The sequence below is a fragment of the Mobula birostris genome, chromosome 21 (genome assembly GCF_030028105.1).
Source record: "Mobula birostris isolate sMobBir1 chromosome 21, sMobBir1.hap1, whole genome shotgun sequence".
NCBI lineage: Eukaryota > Metazoa > Chordata > Chondrichthyes > Myliobatiformes > Myliobatidae > Mobula > Mobula birostris.
Window position 1 is genome coordinate 39,929,730 of NC_092390.1, and position 19,656 is coordinate 39,949,385.

Genomic DNA, 19,656 nt, shown 5'->3' on the forward strand with positions numbered 1-19,656 from the left:
ACACACATCAAAGTTGCTGAGGCCAGGCAGCATCTGTAGGAAGAGGTGCAGTCGATGTTTCAGGCCGAGACCCTTTGTCAGGACTAACTGAAGGAAGAGTGAGTAAGGGATTTGAAAGTTGGAGGGGGAGGGGGAGATCCAAAATGATAGGAGAAGATAGGAGGGGGAGGGATAGAGCCAAGAGCTGGACAGGTGATAGGCAAAAGGCAATACGAGAGGATCATGGGACAGGAGGTCCGGGAAGAAAGACAAGGGGGGGGGGAGACAGGACCCAGAGGATGGGCAAGAGGTATATTCAGAGGGACAGAGGGAGAAAAAGGAGAGTGAGAGAAAGAATGTGTGCATAGAAATAAGTAACAGATGGGGTACGAGGGGGAGGTGGGGCCTTAGCAGAAGTTAGAGAAGTCGATGTTCATGCCATCAGATTGGAGGAACAACACCTTATATTCCGTCTGGGTAGCCTCCAACCTGATGGCATGAACATCGACTTCTCTAACTTCCGCTAAGGCCCCACCTCCCCCTCGTACCCCATCTGTTACTTATTTCTATGCACACATTCTTTCTCTCACTCTCCTTTTTCTCCCTCTGTCCCTCTGAATATACCTCTTGCCCATCCTCTGGGTCCCCCCCCCCTGTCTTTCTTCCCGGACCTCCTGTCCCATGATACTCTCATATCCCCTTTTGCCAATCACCTGTCCAGCTCTTGGCTCCATCCCTCCCCCTCCTGTCTTCTCCTATCATTTTGGATCTCCCCCTCCCCCTCCAACTTTCAAATCCCTTACTCACTCTTCCTTCAGTTAGTCCTGACGAAGGGTCTCGGCCTGAAACATCGACTGTACCTCTTCCTAGAGATGCTGCCTGGCCTGCTGCGTTCACCAGCAACTTTGATGTGTGTTGCTTGAATTTCCAGCATCTGCAGAATTCCTGTTGTTTGCGTTTAGGAGATTTGCAAAGCAAGTTCTTTTACACAGAACATAACGTATCTGCAACGTGCTGCTAGGGGAAGTGATGAAAACATACAAGAGCAACACTTGGGAAGAATTTAGGTAGTCACCTGAATACATGGGAAATGGAGCGTTATTGGCAATGTGCAGGCAGATGGGATCAGTTTCATTTGCCAGTCATGGTCAGCATATCATGTGTTGAAAGGCCTTTTCCTGCACTGCGCTGTACATTCTATGCTCTAATGTTTAATGGTGTGATATTAATAGTCTCTTGCATATTATTTTTAAAATTTAGATTACAGGTTAAATTCTCTATTCATGTTTCAGGCAATAGAATTTTGCTGAAGTGTGGTCGCATTTCTAACCTGAACTGTAATTTAAGTATAGTATTTTACAGAAGTATTATGTCATTTCACAACACTGTAATGAGAACTTTCTGAATGAAGGAAAGTATAGGGTTGGATGTGATTTCATCAGAAAGTCTGGAATAGATTGTAGCAGGTTTATAAATCCCTAGATTTTTATTTTCTGTCAAGAGCAGCCTTGATATTGAGGGCAGTCAGCTTCACCTCACATCTGGAATTCTGTTCCTTTGTCCAGCTTTAGATGAAAGCTATTATGAGGTCTGGACCCATGTATTCCTGGTGGAATCCAATATGAAATCAGTGAGTAGGATATTAATGAGTAAGTGCTACTCGATAGCACTGTCAACGATCCCTACCATCAATTTGCTGGTGAATGAGAATTCATGGATGGGGTGTATAGTTCGCCAGATCAAATTTGCTCTGTGGCTAGGACATACTTGGGCAATTTTCCACACCACTACACGTCTTTGCTTATGGTACAACTAGATTTGAAGCACTGGTCTTCATCACTGCAGCCTGGATTTTGTCAGGGGCAATATACCTGGAATCTAGACCGTGTAACGATGTACTTTTGTGCACTATACCATCAGAAAAAAATAAAACTAAAGAATAATTGGAGACTGAAATGCCTGATGAAGTGCTCTTCCTAACAAATCTTTGTGTGTTTGGAGTAATACTGTACAGATAAGCTCAGTTATATAAAGGAGTACCCAATGTTGTGCAAAGTACCACTTGTAGAGTTATCGCCTGCTTGAGTGTGGCCATGGAGGTCGACTTGGACCCCATCAGTAAGCATTTACTTACTTGACATTTCCTCCCATATAAACCCCTTAGCTCACGCCTTCCCCACCTCCTGGCCAACCAGCTTTCAAAACAAACAATGATCTATCAGTCACATCACTCCAGTCTACCAGATTGAGCACCCCCACATAACCATGCCCCACATACTACTCTGCCCTCTCCTCGCCCCCACCATAACCAGCACAATACCCCCATCTACGAACACCCACACACATACCCACCACTGCTCAACCCCCTGACTTGGCTAACAGCGTCCTACTCTGAGATTCCCATAGTCCAATCCCAGTCCAATGACTCAACCACCCTCATCATCTCAGCCCAATGGTTCCCCCATTTACAGGCTGTCAACCCCAGGTCAGTGTGCTTTGTATGACAATGAGTTTTGTAGCAGAGGCCCTTGGCTCTCCTTCCTCCAACAGTGTAGCTGGGCATTTTAATGGATCTAAACATTCATCGTTCAGTTTATTGGATACATATGGAGTACATGTTTTTTTCTGGATATCATGTGAAATGAATTAAATTTTCTAAAGCTTGGCATCTCCAGTTGGGAGATGCAGAAGGAGACTGCAGCAATTGGCAGAACTAGCAGATAGGTTTACAATTTTGGACATTGGTGCAGGGAGAACATGAGGAACTACTGTGTGTGCTTACTTAGAAAGTAGTTATGACCTGCAACTGATGAAAACAGAATCAGTGCCTTAAAATATACCTTAAAAAGAATAATCAGTAGTGCTACTGGGAAAGAATGAGGCAAAAGGATTGCAGCAATAGGAATGTTCTAAAGGCAATGTAGAATTGATAGGTTGAAAGGTCTTCTTCTTCACATTCATGTTCCTCACATTTTTTCCTCAGTCAATTCCTAATGGGAAGCCAAGTACTTAAACTTAAAGTACTGAACTTGAAGTGGTAAATATCAACCTATGGTAACAAGACTGCTCTCGATAGGTGGGCAAAATAAATTACTGGTGACTACAGTAATTAACAACAGGCAGGAAAGAAAACCTCATTTTAGCTCTGAAGCAGAAGGTTCACTTTAGAATAAATGGTGGAAAGAACCTGAATTCTGCAAAATCAGACAATGAAACTTGGTGTAATATTGTTCAGCAAACAATCACGTTGGGGACAGCCACTGCCCTTTGAAAATGGGTACTCAGCCAGTCAAGAGTGCTGCTGCTAAAGGCATAATAACGGTGGACCAATCTGCTTAATTATAATAATTTGGGAGAAAGGAATGAGGCCAACACATACTTGCAGCGTGACCTAAAAAAAGCAATTAACTCTAATGGAACTGTGAATTCAGCACCAAGTGCACTGGGCTGTCTGACCTGCTGAGTTCCTTCAGCGTTTTGTGTATTGCAATTGTGCTTAGCCGCCTGAATCTGCAGGGTTCGTGTCCTCAGAGGGGGTTGGTGGAGAGTCAGGGCTATGATTCACTGAGTACAGGACCGGGGAGTGGTGTCTAAATAAAACAGCTTAGTTTTATCTTTATTTCACTGATTTTCTATGTATTATCATTAAAGTTCTCAAAGAATAGTCCAACCAGAAATTCCTGTATAATCTAATGCCAACTGATGACAGAATTTAAGGTGAATGTATTAGACATACTGTAGGTGTGAAATAGTGGAATAATGTCTTTGAAAGTTTGTTGTTGAAGTACAGCTTATTTTAAAGTTAAATTTCCACGTTTCATTTCAGGTAGCACTGGAGTGTCAATGGAACTTCTGTGACAGTAGGTAGAGGCAGCTGTAGATGGCTAATTATGCAGACTTTAGTTTGGCTGGGTGAGCAAGGAAGATTCGACTGTTCTCAGAATAACATGCCAGAGTAATTTAGGCAATATGCACTACTACTACTACTACCACGTCGACTCAGGCCTTGTTACTGGTACCACGTAGCCCAGTACTACCAGTCTCGGGTTGGGTTGTCAACAACTCAACCGGCACACCCCCTGGTGCACTTCGGTTACCCAGGGAGGAGGGTGTGTAGGCACCCAGCAGGACTAAAAACAAAACCTGTCAAAGGGCGGATGAACTCCTTGTGAGTCAACGGCCACCTACTGTCTGTGTGAGGAGTGGCGTGCCACACAGTCTTTCGTTTTGCACCTTGTAAGGCATAAGGCATAAGGCAAGGCAATATGCAACTGTACATTAACTTCTTGTGTAACCGTTGTCATAATGCACAAAATATACAAAACACCTTTTATTTGAATTTACTTTTAAGGATCAAGGACATAAATCTGTGATCATAAGGTATGAATCGAAATATAATATTAGCCTGTTGTACTGTCAGAATGTCAAACATCTGACCACAAGAACACAATTCAAAGGAGCAGAATTAGGCTATTCAACCGATTGAATCTGCTCCACCATTTCATCATGGCTGATTTATTATCCCTCTCAACTTCATTTTCCTGCCTTCTTCACATATCCATTGACACCCTTACTAAACAAAAACCTATCAACCTCCACTTTAAATTTACGCAATGACTTAGTCTGGAACAAATGATTCAGTTGAAACATTTAAGAGAATTTGAATGAGTATGTGGATATATAGGCATCCGTTAGTCTCATGAGACCGTGGATTTGCGCCTTGGAAGGTTTCCAGGGCACAGGCCTGGGCAAGGTTGTATGGAAGACCAGCAGTTTCCCATGCTGCAAGGCTCCCCTCTCCATGCCACCGATATTGTCCAAGAGAAGGGCATTAGGACCCATACAGCTTGGCACCGGTGTCGTCGCAGAGCAATGTGTGGTTAAGTGCCTTGCTCAAGGACACATATGCTGCCTCAGCCAAGGCTCGAACTAGCGACCTTCAAATCTCTAGACGAACGCCTTAACCACTTGGCCACGTATATGGATAAGATGGGTATAAATGCATATGGTCTGCGTGCAAGTGAAAGTGAATAGAACTAGACAAACATGGACTAGATGGGCAGATTCACCACCCTCAGGCTAAAGGAATTTTTCATCATCTCTGTTCTAAATGGATGTCCCTCTATTCTGAGACTGTGTCCTCTGGTCCTAAACTCCCTCACTATTGGAAACATCCTAATTTGCACATCCAATCTGTCTAGGCCTTCCTTTCAATAGTCAATAGATTTTCAATGAGATCCTCCCTCATTCTTCTAAACTCCAGCAAGTAAAAGTTGTTTCAGCATCTCTATTTACAATGGCCACTCATCATTGTTGCCAATCAGGAGGCATAGATCTACAGAAAGATGGACCTTTTCCATATTTCAGTTGTACCTGGCCAAAGCTTCTGTGAACTGCTGACAAAGATGATGGGCCGAATTGCCTAATTCTGCTCCTATGCCTTATGGTCCCTTTCCTACTTTTGACAGATTTCCCCGTTTGATGGAATCCAAACATGAATCACTAGCCACGTTTAGTGAGTAGCTAATTCCACCTGAAAGCAAATCAAAGGGAAGGTAACTCATTGAAGAATTAGACAAATTTCTTTTCCGCTCTGCGAGAGCTAAATCAGTAATCACAGCCAACTCTGATATTGCCCATTCGATTCCACCTTGTAAACTACATTGATTATCTTTGACTGCTAACCACATCTACACAAAGGAAACTTAAGCAATGTGGAAGTGCTACTGTAAGAAAAGTGATTCACTACCCCTCAAGTGATGGAAACTTTGACTCACTACGGTCAAAAGTCACAGTGATTTGCTGAAGGTACAGTATATCTCTCTTCCATCCACATCTACTAAAGTAAAGAGCTAAGGTCAAATCACTTTTCTATAATTTGTAACTATAGCAATACCACATGAACTTGCTGGCACTTAAGCAAAATTTGCACATTAATAGGAGGCACAAAATAACTTCGACATTTGGCAAGAGTTCGAAAGGTCATATATAATCACTGCCACACAGCTTCATATACCGTTTCCTGTATCTATGAACTCTCACTCATTCAAGATTGTTGCTGTTATTATCTAAAGTTAAACTGCAGAGTTAATTACCATTTTTTGAAGTAGGGTTATTGGAGCATTTCTTTGCATGTGTGAAATCTGTCACTTGTCCTTTGGCAGATGAGCCAAAATTTCCCAAAGACTTTGTTTATTGAGTAAGCGCTAGAGTTGATTTAATGAGACATCTGTTCTTGTTCCAGTTGTGTTTTGTTCCACACTGTTGTTACGCTACCTTATCTGTTGCATCTGCTGCAGTTTGAACTTATAATTGCTGCAGAGCTTCTGAAATATACACCTTCTGATTGATCCAAGAATTTAATCCAAAAATTCATCTATACAGTTGCATTGGTTCTAGGAATTGGAATGCTTCAGCTGAGTTCATAATGAATGCATTGGAGAAAATCTCCCAAAAAATCCTTAAAGATTTTTGACTGAAATACTTCACGTCTGTACTCATTCATTCGTTATATGCCGTGTTGTGAGACACAGATGATCATCGTCTTTCCATGACCATGACTGCTCTTGGCAAGTTTTTTCTGCAGTTTTTTTCCGCAGAAGTGGTTTGCCATTGCCTTCTTCTGGGCAGTGACCCCAACCATTATCAATACTCTTCAGAGATTGTCTGCCTGGTGTGAGTGGTCGCATAACAGGACTTGTGATATGCACTAGCTCTTTATACAGCCACCCACCACCTTCTGTCATGGCTTCATATGACTCTGATTGGGGGAGGGGGTAACTAAGCAGGTGAACTGCAGGCTAGTGGAGGGAAGGAACGCCTTTCTCCTCCTTTGATAGAGATGTATCTCCACCCCACCTCCCTGCACTGAGTAGTGCATCTGTACTACTCAGTGGAAATAGTAACCTAGTTACTTTAATTATGTTTTCAAGTACAATATGGAAGAGCAGTAGTGCAGATAGGGTAATATATTACATGTTGGTTGCTACAGATGTAGTTTCCATTCTAAAATGGTGTCCACAGTGACAAGAGTAGCAGTTTGTTTTACCTTCTCTTATTTGATGCAATATATCATTGTTGGTTTAATATTATCGCATTAAATGAGATACAGCTTTTGATCTGTGTGCTATCCAGTCAGATTATGCCATACATAACTGCATCAAGGTTGAAAAAGAAATCAGAATGAAAAATATAGTGTTGCAAGTACAGAGAAAATGCAGTGCAGGCCGACAAATAAAATGCAAGGGCCACGATGAGGTAGACTGAGAGATCGAGAGTCCTAGAGTTCACCCTCTATTTCATGAGAAGACTGTTCAAGGGTCTGATAACAGTGGGATAGAAGTTGTTCTTAGTCTGCTGGTTCATGCTCAGCATAATGAGACCATTAAACCAATTACTGTGGAACACAGATGCAATATCAGTGCTGCCTTTTTACAATAGCCTGCCTAATGTGCTCTAACATCGTGCATTGCTGAAGGCACTCGAACGTTACTTGTTAAAAGATTCATCAGTTCTTACAAATAATTACTGATTTCTGCTGGCTGTAATAGTAATGCTACAAGTTGATTAAGTAGTTTTAGGTATATGAACTGCTGCTGGAAGTTGCAAGAGGGCTACTGCTGTTCTGTCTATATGGCTTCTGCACAGCTCAAATTGTCCCAGATATGACTGTGTTCTCCTTGGATAACAGCATTACTGCAAGACGGGTTAAAGGGCACATAGTGGAAGACAAACTGCTGAAGCTGGTGGAAGAGGAGGAAAGATCTTTCAGCAGCCCATATCTGCGCAAGGTGTTCAGAGAGAAATTCTCTATCTGAACCATTAAGGATCATAGAATAAGACACTTAATAAAAACATCCTCATTGAAACCCCCCATCTGCTGCAGCCATGATTACAATTTCAGTGTGGGGCAATCAAGTCAAGTCAAGTCAAGTCACTTTTTATTGTCATTTCAACCATAACTGCTGGTACAGTACACAGTAAAGACGAGACGACGTTTTTCAGGACCATGGTGCTACATGAACAATACAAAAACTACACTGAACTACGTAAAACAACACAAAACTACACTAGACTACAGACCTACCCAGGACTGTGTAAAGTGCACAAAACTGTGCAGGCATTACAACAAATAATAAACAAGACAATATGCACAGTAGAGGGCAGTAAGTTGGTGTCAGTCCAGGCTCTGAGTATTGAGGAGTCTGATGGCTTGGGGGAAGAAACCGTTACATAGTCTGGTCATGAGAGCCCGAATACTTCGGTGCCTTTTGCCAGATGGCAGAAGAGAGAAGAGTTTGTATGAGGGGTGCGTGGGGTCCTTCATAATGCTGTTTGCTTTACGGATGCAGCGTGTGGTGTAAATGTCTGTAATGGCAGGAAGAGAGACCCCGATGATCTTCTCAGCTGACCTCACTATCCGCTGCAGGGTTTTGCAATCCGAGATGGTGCAATTTCTGAACTAGGCCATGATGCAGCTGCTCAGGATGCTCTCAATACAACCTCTGTAGAATGTGGTGAGGATGGGAGATGGACTTTTCTCAGCCTTTGCAGAAAGTAGAAACACTGCTGGGCTTTCTTTGCTATGGAGTTGGTGTTGAGGGACCAGGTGAAATTCTCCACCAGGTGAACACCAAGAAATTTGGTGCTCTTAACGATCTCTATGGAGGAGTTGTCGATGTTCAGTGGAGAGTGGTCATTCTGTGTCCTCCTGAAGTCAACAGCCATCTCTTTTGTTTTGTTCACATTCAGAGACAGGTTGTTGGCTCTGCACCAGTCCATTAGCCGCTGCACCTCCTCTCTGTATGCTGACTCATTGCTCTTGCTGATGAGACCCACCACGGTCGTGTCATCGGCGAACTTGATGATGTGGTTCGAGCTGTGTGTTGCAGCACAGTCGTGGGTCAGCAGAGTGAACAACAGTGGACTGAACACACAGCCCTGGGGGAGCCCCCATGCGCAGTGTGATGGTGTTGGAGATGCTGCTTCCAATCCTGACTGACTGGGGTCTCCTTGCTACCAGTATCCACCGAGGAGACAGTAGTTGTTTCAAAGAATGGGTGAACCCAAATGCAGGACACTGGCATGGAGATAGAGTTGGGATGCAGACAAGGGTGTAAGCATGTTGGAGTGGAACAACAAACAGGAGGATGAATGGAAAGGCAGGCGGCAGGCAATGCTTCTCTTGACATGGAGAGACAGTGTTACACAGGCAACCCTCAGTACTGAAACAAAACTTAGAATACACAATCCTAAGCGGCCGGGAACGTGAATTACCATACTGGCTGAAACAATGATCTGGCGATGAGTAGATGCAAAGCCGGGGTATTTATGCTGCAGGTTTAGATGAGAATCAGGTGTGCTGCAGTCAAGGAGCCTGGAAGGACATGGGGAAAGGGAATTAGGAGAATATGAGGAATCAAAGATCGGGACCATGACAGTAGTCACAAACTTATAGATGCTCCTTTCATCTTGTAGCTTATATTACATTGGGCGGTGGGGTAGTTGAGGGGTAAACAAATAAAACAGAATTAGAAAGCAGAATGAAAAACGTTTTATTTCAGTTACAGAAATAATGCAGTGTATAGGTAGACAAACCAAATGCAAGGAACACATTGAGGTAGATTGGGAGATGCAGAGTCCATCTTTTAGTGTATGAGGGGACTGTTTAAGGGTCCAATAATAATGTGATAGTGGTTACCCTTGAGTCTGGTGAGTCATGTACTCATAGATATGTGTATGGAAGAACATCCTCTAAAATCAGTGTGTAATGCATGGAGTGCAGCTGTGGCTTGGTAAGGATTAGAAATCTACAGCACATTACAGGCCCCTCGGCCCACGATGTTGTGACGACCATGTAACCTACTCTAGAAACTGCCTAGAATTTCCCTACCGCGTAGCCCTCTATTTTTTTAAACTCCATGTACCTATCTAAGAGTCTCTTAAAAGACCCTATTGTATCCGCCTCTACCACTTTCACTGGTAGTGCATTCCGTACACCCACCACTCTCTGTGTGAAAAACTTACCTCTGATAACCCCCTTGTGCCTACTTCCAAGCACCTTTAAGTTATGCCCCCTCATGTTAGCCATTTCTGCCCTGCGAAAAAGCCTCAGGCTATCCACGCAATCAGTGCCTCTCATCATCTTATAGGCTTCCCTCCAGTACAGGGTCATATTGATTGCTCATGGTTCTCTTTGTGGATGCCCTTGAACTCTGAGTTGTTCCGCTATCAAGAGGGACCTTCACATTCTGGCTGAGAAACACAGGCAGCAGGTCACACAGGGCTTCACCCAGTCGCCCGGAAGCAGTCATGATGAACTTATTCCACAGCAAACTGCTGGCACCAACTTGCTGAAGCTGCTGCAACTGAAATAGGGGTGGGTGACTGGATGACGCTGTGTACCCACTGATATCAAGGCCCAGGGCTCCTGAGTCATGGACAAGCATGAAGTACAGACATTGTGGGTAAGGTTAGCAATTATTGTCCACCTTTGGTTGCCTAGAAAGGTATTGAGTTGCCTTCAAGAACTGCTTCCCTCTGCCTTAGCTCATCTGTCACCTCCAACAAGTCCTGTTGAACATTTACCTTTGTTCTTGATTGCCTTTTGCTGGGAACAGATCAGATATTGTGGAGTGTGAGGGGAGTAATGAATTAGAAGTATTATATATGAATGCACAGAGTATAAGAAATAATGTAGATGAGCTTGAGGTACAGTTGGAAATTGGTAAGTATGATGTTGTGAGAATAACAGAGACATAGCTTCAAGTGGACAGGGCCTGGGAAATGAATATTCAAGGATATACGTCCTATTGAAAGGACAGACTGATGGGCAGAGGGGGTGGGGTGGCTCTGTTGGTGAAGAATGATATTCAGTCCCTTGCAAGGGGGGACATAGAATCAGGAGACGTAGAGTCAGTATGGATAGACTGAGAAATTCTAAGGGTAGAAAGACCCTAATGGGAGTTATCTACAGGGGGGATCTTATTGAAATTGTTACATACCCCGTAACTGGGTTGCCAAACCAGCAGAAATGGAACGCTCCTTGGAGTCTGTGATTACTAGGAACTAATAAAGTTTTATTAAAGAAATAAGTAATACAGTACACTAATCGCAAGGATATAAATGTACCAGGTTAGCAATGATAATACACACATATATGCACAAATAGGGTAATAGGAATCAACCAAGCTCTATCACAGTCTAGGGGTAAAATGATCAGTCTTAAGTGAAGCAGAGTTCAGTTCAGTTTAGTGCAGTTCGCAGTAATCGCTGTTGCTGTACTGTTGGAGAGAGAGAGAGATGCAGTTGGTTTCGGGCAGACCTTTTGATGTCTTCTAATCTCGCTGTGGTCACCGACTGTGACCCCTCCGTTCCGGATACGATCGTTCTTCCGTGGTGAACCCAGCACCCAGGCAAGGGCGGACACACACCCCAGGTTCCCACCGATTGTACCTTTACATACTGTGAGCCTCTTGACCGATTCCCGTGAACCAATCCTCCAAACTTCCACCAACTTGTGGGGGCACATTGCTCTTTCCAGGGTCTCGTGGCGTGTCTCGTGCCTTAGAAAACCTGCTCTTTTTATCCCCCTGCTGGGGTATCACCTGTCCATCAAACTTCAAACATTTCAGGTTCAAAGCAAGCGATCTGTCAATATCTGAATTGTGTTTCTTTCTGGTTAATCTCTCTCTTCTCCCTTATTAGCATTTTGAATGTTTCTCCATTGTCTTCCGTTATCTCTCTCATTAGCATCATCCGTCCGGTAGCTCTGCTTGGCATCACACGTGACACCCTCACCCTTAAAAGGATTTTTACCGGGGTAAAAATTATGGGCATGAATGCACATTATAAGGTACACACTAATATACAGGTAGTCATCAGCTATTCGGCTAATACAGAGAACTTTAAGTTTTAATGCCTTGACAGACAATCAGCAATCACATTGTCAGTTCCTTTTATATGTTTTATCTTAATATCAAATTCCTGTAATACCAGGCTCCAACTTAATAAGCATTTGTTTTTATCCTTCATTGTGGCCAAAAACACTAATGGATTGTGATCAGTGTAAATTATCAGTAGTTTCCGTGCCGGACAAATATAAACCTCAAAATGTTGTAATGCCAGTATGATTGCCAGTAATTCCTTCTCCACAGTGGAATAATTTCTCTGATGGACATTAAACTTCTTAGAAAAATAAGTCACTGGGTGGTCAATCTCCTCTTTGTCTGTCCGCAACAGCACCACCCCTGCTGCTTCGTCGCTAGCATCTGTTGCTAGGGAGAAGGGTTTTGAAAAGTCAGGCGGATTCAATACAGGGTGGTGACACAGAATCGCCTTCAGACTCTCGAAGGCTTGTTGACAAAGGTTGTTCCACGCAAACTTCGCACTCTTTGGCAAGAGCTTAGTAAGAGGGAGGGTAATGTCCGCAAGGTTTTTGCAAAACTTCTGATAGTACCCCACCATCCCCAAGAACCTTCTCAGGGCTCTCTTGTCCATCGGGATGGGAACTTCAGAGATAGCCTGCACCCTAGCCTGCATGGGTGCCAGCTGCCCCCGTCCTACCACATACCCCAGATAAGTGACCTTAGTGTGGCCGAACTCACTTTTTGTGAGGTTCACTGTCTGGTTGGCTTCAGACAGCCGTTTAAACAGTTCCTCTACTGCCACAATGTGCTCCTCCCACGTGTCACTCCAGACCACTAAATCGTCAATATACGCTTCTGCATTCTTTAACCTTTTTATCACTGAATTAATCATCCTTTGGAAGGTCCCTGGGGCGTTTTTCATGCTGAAAGGTAAAACATTATACTCGTATAACCCGGATGGAGTGACAAATGCTGAGATTCTTCTAGCCCGGTCGGTTAAAGGAACACACCAGTACCCTTTCAGCAAATCGATCTTTGTGATGTACTTAGCTCTCCCCACTTTATCGATGCAATCGTCTACCCTTGGGATGGGGTAAGCATCAGTTTTTGTGATGGCGTTCACCTTTCTGTAATCTGTACAGAATCGTATGCTCCCATCGGGTTTCGGGACAACCACACAAGGAGAGGCCCATTCCGATTTGGATGGCCTAATAATACCTGTGGCTAGCATGTGTTCAATTTCTTTCTCCACTAGCTTGCCCTTCTCCAGGTTCATCCTATAGGGGTGTTGCTTAATAGGCTGATCTGATGTGACAACAACATCATGTACCGTCCCCTTGCATCGCCTCGGGACATCTGGACATACATCTGCATGCTGGTTAATTAGCTTTATCAGCGGCTCACTCTGTTCAGGGGTTAAGTGAGAGACCCTATCAGCAAAGTTGGCCAAAACAATAGAGTTTTCCAATCTGGTCGGCACCATATTTATCTTTTCAAGATGGGTTTTTTCCTTATCATTTGGCACCCCAGCCTCATTTATTTTTGTGATAACACCGACTAGATCTGCTTTCTGATCGTGGTAAGCTTTTAACATATTAATATGTACTAATTGGGTCGTCTTACGTCTGTCCGGCATTTCAATAACATAATTCAAAGAGTCTATCTTTTTAATCACTTTGTGTGGACCGTGGAATCTCGCCTGGAGGGGGTTGGTTACCACTGGAAACAGAACTAAGACCCTATCGCCCACTTGAAACACTTGTTCGCGGGCACGAATATCAAACCACTGTTTCATTTTAGTTTGGGAGTGTCGTAGATTTTCTTTGGCAAGGTCACAGATCCTTTTAAGCCTCTCACAAAATTTTAAAACATAATCAATCACATTGACTTGTACTGTCGGACTGGACCATTGCTCTTTCAGTAAGGTCAGAGGTCCTCTGGGCCGATGGGCGCAGACGAGCTCAAATGGGCTGAACCCCAATGACTCCTGAACCGTGTCCCTTACGGCAAATAACAGAAGAGGCAAGACATCATCCCAGTCCCTAGCGTTCTCTTGACAATAAATTTTAATCATGGTCTTTAATGTTGCGTGGAATTTTTCCAACACCCCTTGGGACTCCGGGTGGTACGCGGAGGCCAAAATCTGCTTTGCTCCCATCTCATCCAACATCCGTCGAAGTGTGTGAGATGTGAACACACTCCCCTGATCTGACTGGATTTCCCTGGGCAGCCCCACCGTAGTGAAAAATTTCACAAGCACCTTTACCACTGCGGGAGACTTGACACTTGCCAGGGGCACAGCCTCCGGAAACCTGGTGGCGGCGCACATCATTAGTCATCACATACTCTCGCCCACTCGCAGTTCTGGGCAGGGGACCGACAGAATCCACAATTATTCGGGAAAAAAGGTTCCCCGAAAGCGGGTATCAGTCGAAGGGGCGCTTTAGGCAGGACCTGGTTCGGCTTTCCTACCACCTGACATAAATGACATCGCCTACAATATTCAATAATGTCCTTCCTCATGTTCGGCCAGTAAAACTCTTTCATAATTCTATCGACTGTTTTCCTCACCCCAAAATGTCCACCGAGGGGTATCTTGTGGGCCAGGTTAAAAATCTCGTCCCTATAAATTTTCGGCACTACCACCTGGTGTACCACCCCCCCACTCCTCATCCGCGGGCACAGTACTTGGTCTCCACTTCCTCATTAGTACTCCCTCCTTCACATAATAGCCCACTGGTTCCCTTTTTATTTCTGCTTCAGAGAGAGCTGTCTCCGCCAAAACCATCAGTTCCTCGTCTCACTCCTGTGCCTGTATAAATTCCTTCCTCGCTAATAATAAATCTACCTGAACTCCCTCACTTCCTTCCGCTCCACTATGCTCCTTCTTCTCACTTCCTAACCCCTCTTGATACAAGCCTGGTAAAAACATCTCAGCTAAATATACATTCGCTTCGGCAGCCTTTCTCAACGTGCACCGAGTTACTGCACAAACAGGATAAACCTGTGAGTCCATGGACGGGTCTTCAGTCCTGGCAGGCTTGCTCGTCAGCTTTACTGCTGGGTACACATCTCCACCTGCAAGGTCGTTACCGAATAAGACCTCTACGTCTTCCTTCGGTAATTCGGGCCTCAGCCCTATTGTGACCGGTCTGGAGACCAAGTCACTTTTTAGGTGTATCTGGTGCAAAGGTACTTTTCAGTACATTTCCCAATGCCTTTTATCACACTGACCTCCCCAGTCTCGGTCTCTGTACTAAAGTCTAACACCCTCCTTAAGATCAATGACTGACAAGCCCCAGTGTCTCTCCAGATCCGTACTGGAACTGGGGTTGATCCCTCCTTCACTGACACCAATCCGGCCCAAATAAACTTCTCGTGCCCTTCCTGAACTCTATCAGACCTCTTCTCCCCTAGGGGTTTGTTTGCCAGCTCAATACAGCCAGTCGGAGTCGCCATTTTTCCTATCCACGTCTCCTTCTTTGGGGCAAAACACCTGGACGCAATGTGACCGGCTTTCCCACAATTATAGCATACGACCCCAGGAGACTTCCTACCAAACTGCTTCCTGTCTTCCTTATCCTTCTCACTAGTCCCCGGCTTACTTTCTGGCTTTTCCGGCGGACTTCCTCCGCCATCTCGACTACCCTTCTGGTAGCTCTTACTCGGGGTAAACTTTGTGTGTTAACGAGTATTCATCCGCTAACTTAGCAGTTGCGGCTAAGTTTTCTGCCTCTTTCTCATCTAGATAGGGCCTCATACCTTCAGGGACCCAACCTTTAAATTGCTCAATCAGTATTAGCTGTAGCAGTCTGTCATAATTCCCAGTGACCCCTTTTGAGGTGCACCAATGCTCACAATACATCTGCATCTCACGGGCAAACTCTAAATATGTGCGGCCCCACTGCTTCCTCACATTCCGGAACCTTTACCGGTATGCCTCCGGGACCAACTCATAAATCCTGAGTATCGCCTCTTTCATCACATCATACCTCTGGTCATCCTCTACTGACAACATGGAGTAGGCTTGCTGAGCCTTCCCCTTAAGTACGCTTTGAAGCAAAACAGCCCACTTATCCCTCGGCCAGTCCTGACTTGCAGCGACTTTTTCAAAATGTAGAAAGCACCGATCAGCATCGGCCTCCTCAAATGGGGGAACCAACCTAACCTCCTAGGTCACCCTGAACCCTCCACCTTGGTTCGGCATTTGGCCCCTCTCTAGTGCCATCCTTAACTTCTCCAGCTCAAACTCCCTTTCCTTCTCTCTCTCTTCTCGTTCTAGCTGCTTTACTCTCTCTTCCCGTTCTAACTGCCATACTCTCTCTTCCCGTTCTAACTGCTTTACTCTCTCTTTCCGTTCTAACTGCCTTACTCTCTCTTCCCGTTCTAACTGCCTTACTCTCTCTTCCCGTTCTAACTGCTTTACTTGGAACTCGTGCTCGAGTCTTAATTTTTCCATCTGCAGCTGCACTGCCTCTCCACCAGGTTTGCTCATAGACACCACCTCCAGCTCCCCGTGGGGAAACACACCTTTAGATACATAATACTCAATGATAGCTCTGTCCATCTCCGCACTCCTCATTGTCGGCTTCCCCTTAAAAAGATTCAACCATTTGGCAACAGTCGCCAATTCTGATTTCCTGGCATCCTCTAATGCCTCCAAGGTTGGCGCCTTTAGAAATTCCTCAATCTCCATTTCTGCTGTTTGCCCTTTTTTTTCTTTCAGGAATTTTAACCCAATCAATTTACCCAGTCCCAATTTTGGCGTTCAAAATCCCGGCCGAGATCCCCACTTATGTTATGTACCCTGTAACTGGGTTGCCAAACCAGCAGAAATGGAAGGCTCGTTGGAGTCTGTGATTACTAGGAGCTAATAAAGTTTTATTAAAGAAATAAGTAATACAGTACACTAATTGCAAGGATATAAATGTACCAGGTTAGCAATGATAATACACACATATACACACAAATAGGGTAATAAGAATCAATCAAGCTCTATCACAGTCTAGGGGTAAAATGATCAGTCTTGTGAAGCAGAGTTCAGTTCAGTTTAGTGCAGTTGGAAGTAATCGCTGTTGCTGTACCGTTGGAGAGAGGGAGAGAGAGAGAGAGAGAGAGAGAGAGAGAGAGAGAGGGAGGGATGCAATTTGGTTCAGGCAGACCTTCTGATGTCTTCTAATCCCCGCTGTGGTCACTGACTGTGACCCCTCCATTCCGGATACAATCATTCTTCCGCGGTGAACCCGGCACCCAGGCAAGGGCGGACACACACCCCCAGGTTCCCACCGATCGTACCTTTACACCCTGTGAGCCTCTTGACTGGTTCCCATGAACCGGTCCTCCAAACTCTCACCAACTTGTGGGGGCACACTGCTCTTTCCAGGGTCTCGTGGTGTGTCTCGTGCCTTAGCAAACCTGCTCTTTTTATCCCCCTGCTGGGGTATCATCTGTCCGTCAAACTTCAAACAGTTCAGGTTCAAAGCAAACGGTCTGTCAATATCGGAATTGTGTTTCTTTCTGGTTAATCTCTCTCTTCTCTCTTATTAGCATTTTGAATGTTTCTCCATTGTCTTCTGTTTTCTCTCTCATTAGCATCATCTGTCTGGTAGCTCTGCTTGACGTCACACGTGACAAAACATATAAGGTTATTAAGGGATTGGACACACTGGAGGCAGGAAGCACGTTCCTGCTGATGGGTGAGTCCAGAATCAGAGCCCACAGTTTAAGAATAAGGGGTAGGCCATTTAGAATGTTGAGGAAAAACTTTTTCACACAGAGAGTGTTGGATATATGGAATGCTCTGCCCCAGAAGGCTGTGGATGCCAAGTCTCTGGCTGCTTTCAAGAAAGAGATGGATAGAGCGCTTAAAGATAGCGGAATCAAAGGTTATGGGGATAAGGCAGGAACTGGATACTGATTGTGGATGATCAACCATGATCACAGTGAATGGTGGTGCTGGCTCTCGAAGGGCCGAATGGCCTACTCCTGCACCTATTGCCTATTCTCTATTGGAACAGTGTTGAAGGCCACTATGTAGCTAATAGGATGTGGCATCTGAAGCTCATGTCGAGATGTTTGGGGTCATTAAGCTTTTTATAATGCTGCATCTGAATCCTCAGGACCTGACTTCTGGCAATGGTGCTCACAGCTATCTCTACTTATTGTATTTTGTAGAGGTTATTTCAGGGGGGGCGGGCCTCTTGGTTCCTTCCACTAAGGTTCCAAAGTGGCACCTGAAAAACCCCCATTCTGTTTGCCTTTCTAATTAGAATGATTTCTGCAGTCACTTTTATTACTTACGGCTGCCCCAGTTCTACATTTGGGTTTTTAAGTGTCTCAGGCTAACAGATCACTCATAACTACAGGTCCCTGGCCATGGCACACAGGCATTTAACAGCATGGTTAACAGTGACTGCAATTGGACAGGCAACAAGAAAACAGTGCAAGGGAAACGAAGTGTTAATCATGCATTGAACTCTCTATACCAGTTTTCGGGAGCTATCCAACTGAGGCCTCCAGGGCTTTCTGTGTGTAACAATAATTACTACACTTCACTTTGAAGAATATTTTACATGCTGGTTTACAATAATTAATTGTGTGATGGTGATCCAACTCCAAATGATATGGGTCAAGTGATGAATATACAACACTTATTATCATCAAGGTAGCAGTATTGATATATTCAAAGGGCACTTTGTGAAAAAGTTGCTGACAAATCAATTTTGGCTTTTTATAGATACACTGAGATGATGCACATCGGAATGGAGCAAAAATGATAGATCCACCCAGCAAAGTAAATGGTTTACATGGGGATATTTTTGTAAAGACACTTGGCTTTAAGTTTATTCCTGATTAGTAGCACTGAATGCATCAGATATCTGTATCCATATTTCATATCATTGACACTCATGCTTTGTCACATCCTATCAAGCTGGTTAACAAGTTGGTAAGTTGGTCAATAAATTACTGCTGGAACATGCAGTGAGATTTTTCAATAATCTGAAAAACAACTTTCTGTCAAGTTTCCTGAAAGGTTAATGTAACTCTTTCTTTTATTTTGTCTTTCACATAGCATTTTGAACGTGACTTAAGAAGATATGCCAACCGCGTGAAATACATGTTACTCGACAACCATGGTCTATATGACAAAAAGAAGGTAAAATGAAGTACAGCAAATGATGTTTTATGTTTGTATAGATATGTTTTAAGGAGATTATGAATCAGAACCAGATTTATTATCACCGGCATGTGACGTGAAATTTGTTAACAGTAGCAGTTCAATGCAATACATAATCTAGCAGAAAGAAAACAATTATAATAATAATAAATAAACAAGTAAATCAATTACATATATTGAATAGATTTTAAAAAACGTGCAAAAACAGAAATACTGTATGTTTAAAAAAAAGTGAGGTAGTGTCCAAAGATTCAACGTCCATTTAAGAATCAGATGGCAGAGGGGAAGAAGCTGTTTCTGAATCGCTGAGTGTGTGCCTTCAGGCTTCTGTATCTCCTACCTGACGGTAACAGTGAGAAAAGGGCATGCCCTGGGTGCTGGAGGTCCTTAATAAGGGACGCTGCCTTTCTGAGACACCGCTCCCTAAAGATGTCCTGGGTACTTTGTAGGCTAGTACCCAAGATGGAGCTGACTAGATTTACAACCTTCTGCAGCTTCTTTTGGTCCTGTGTAGTAGCCCCTCCATATCAGACAGTGATGCAGCCTGTCAGAATGCTCTCCTCGGTGCATCTATAGAAGTTTTTGAGTGTATTTGTTGATGTGCCAAATCTCTTCAATCTCCTAATAAAGTAT

The 19,656-nt window shown here is 44.1% G+C and overlaps 1 protein-coding gene across 1 annotated transcript in view; it reads left to right on the forward strand.

Moving 5' to 3' along the window:
* Window positions 1–19,656, forward strand: part of dntt (deoxynucleotidyltransferase, terminal) — a 294,866-nt gene that overhangs the window by 202,494 nt on the left and 72,716 nt on the right. The window contains exon 10 of the mRNA XM_072239756.1: window positions 18,919–19,002. Coding sequence (XP_072095857.1) covers window positions 18,919–19,002 — 84 coding nt within the window. The remainder of the gene's footprint in view (window positions 1–18,918; window positions 19,003–19,656) is intronic.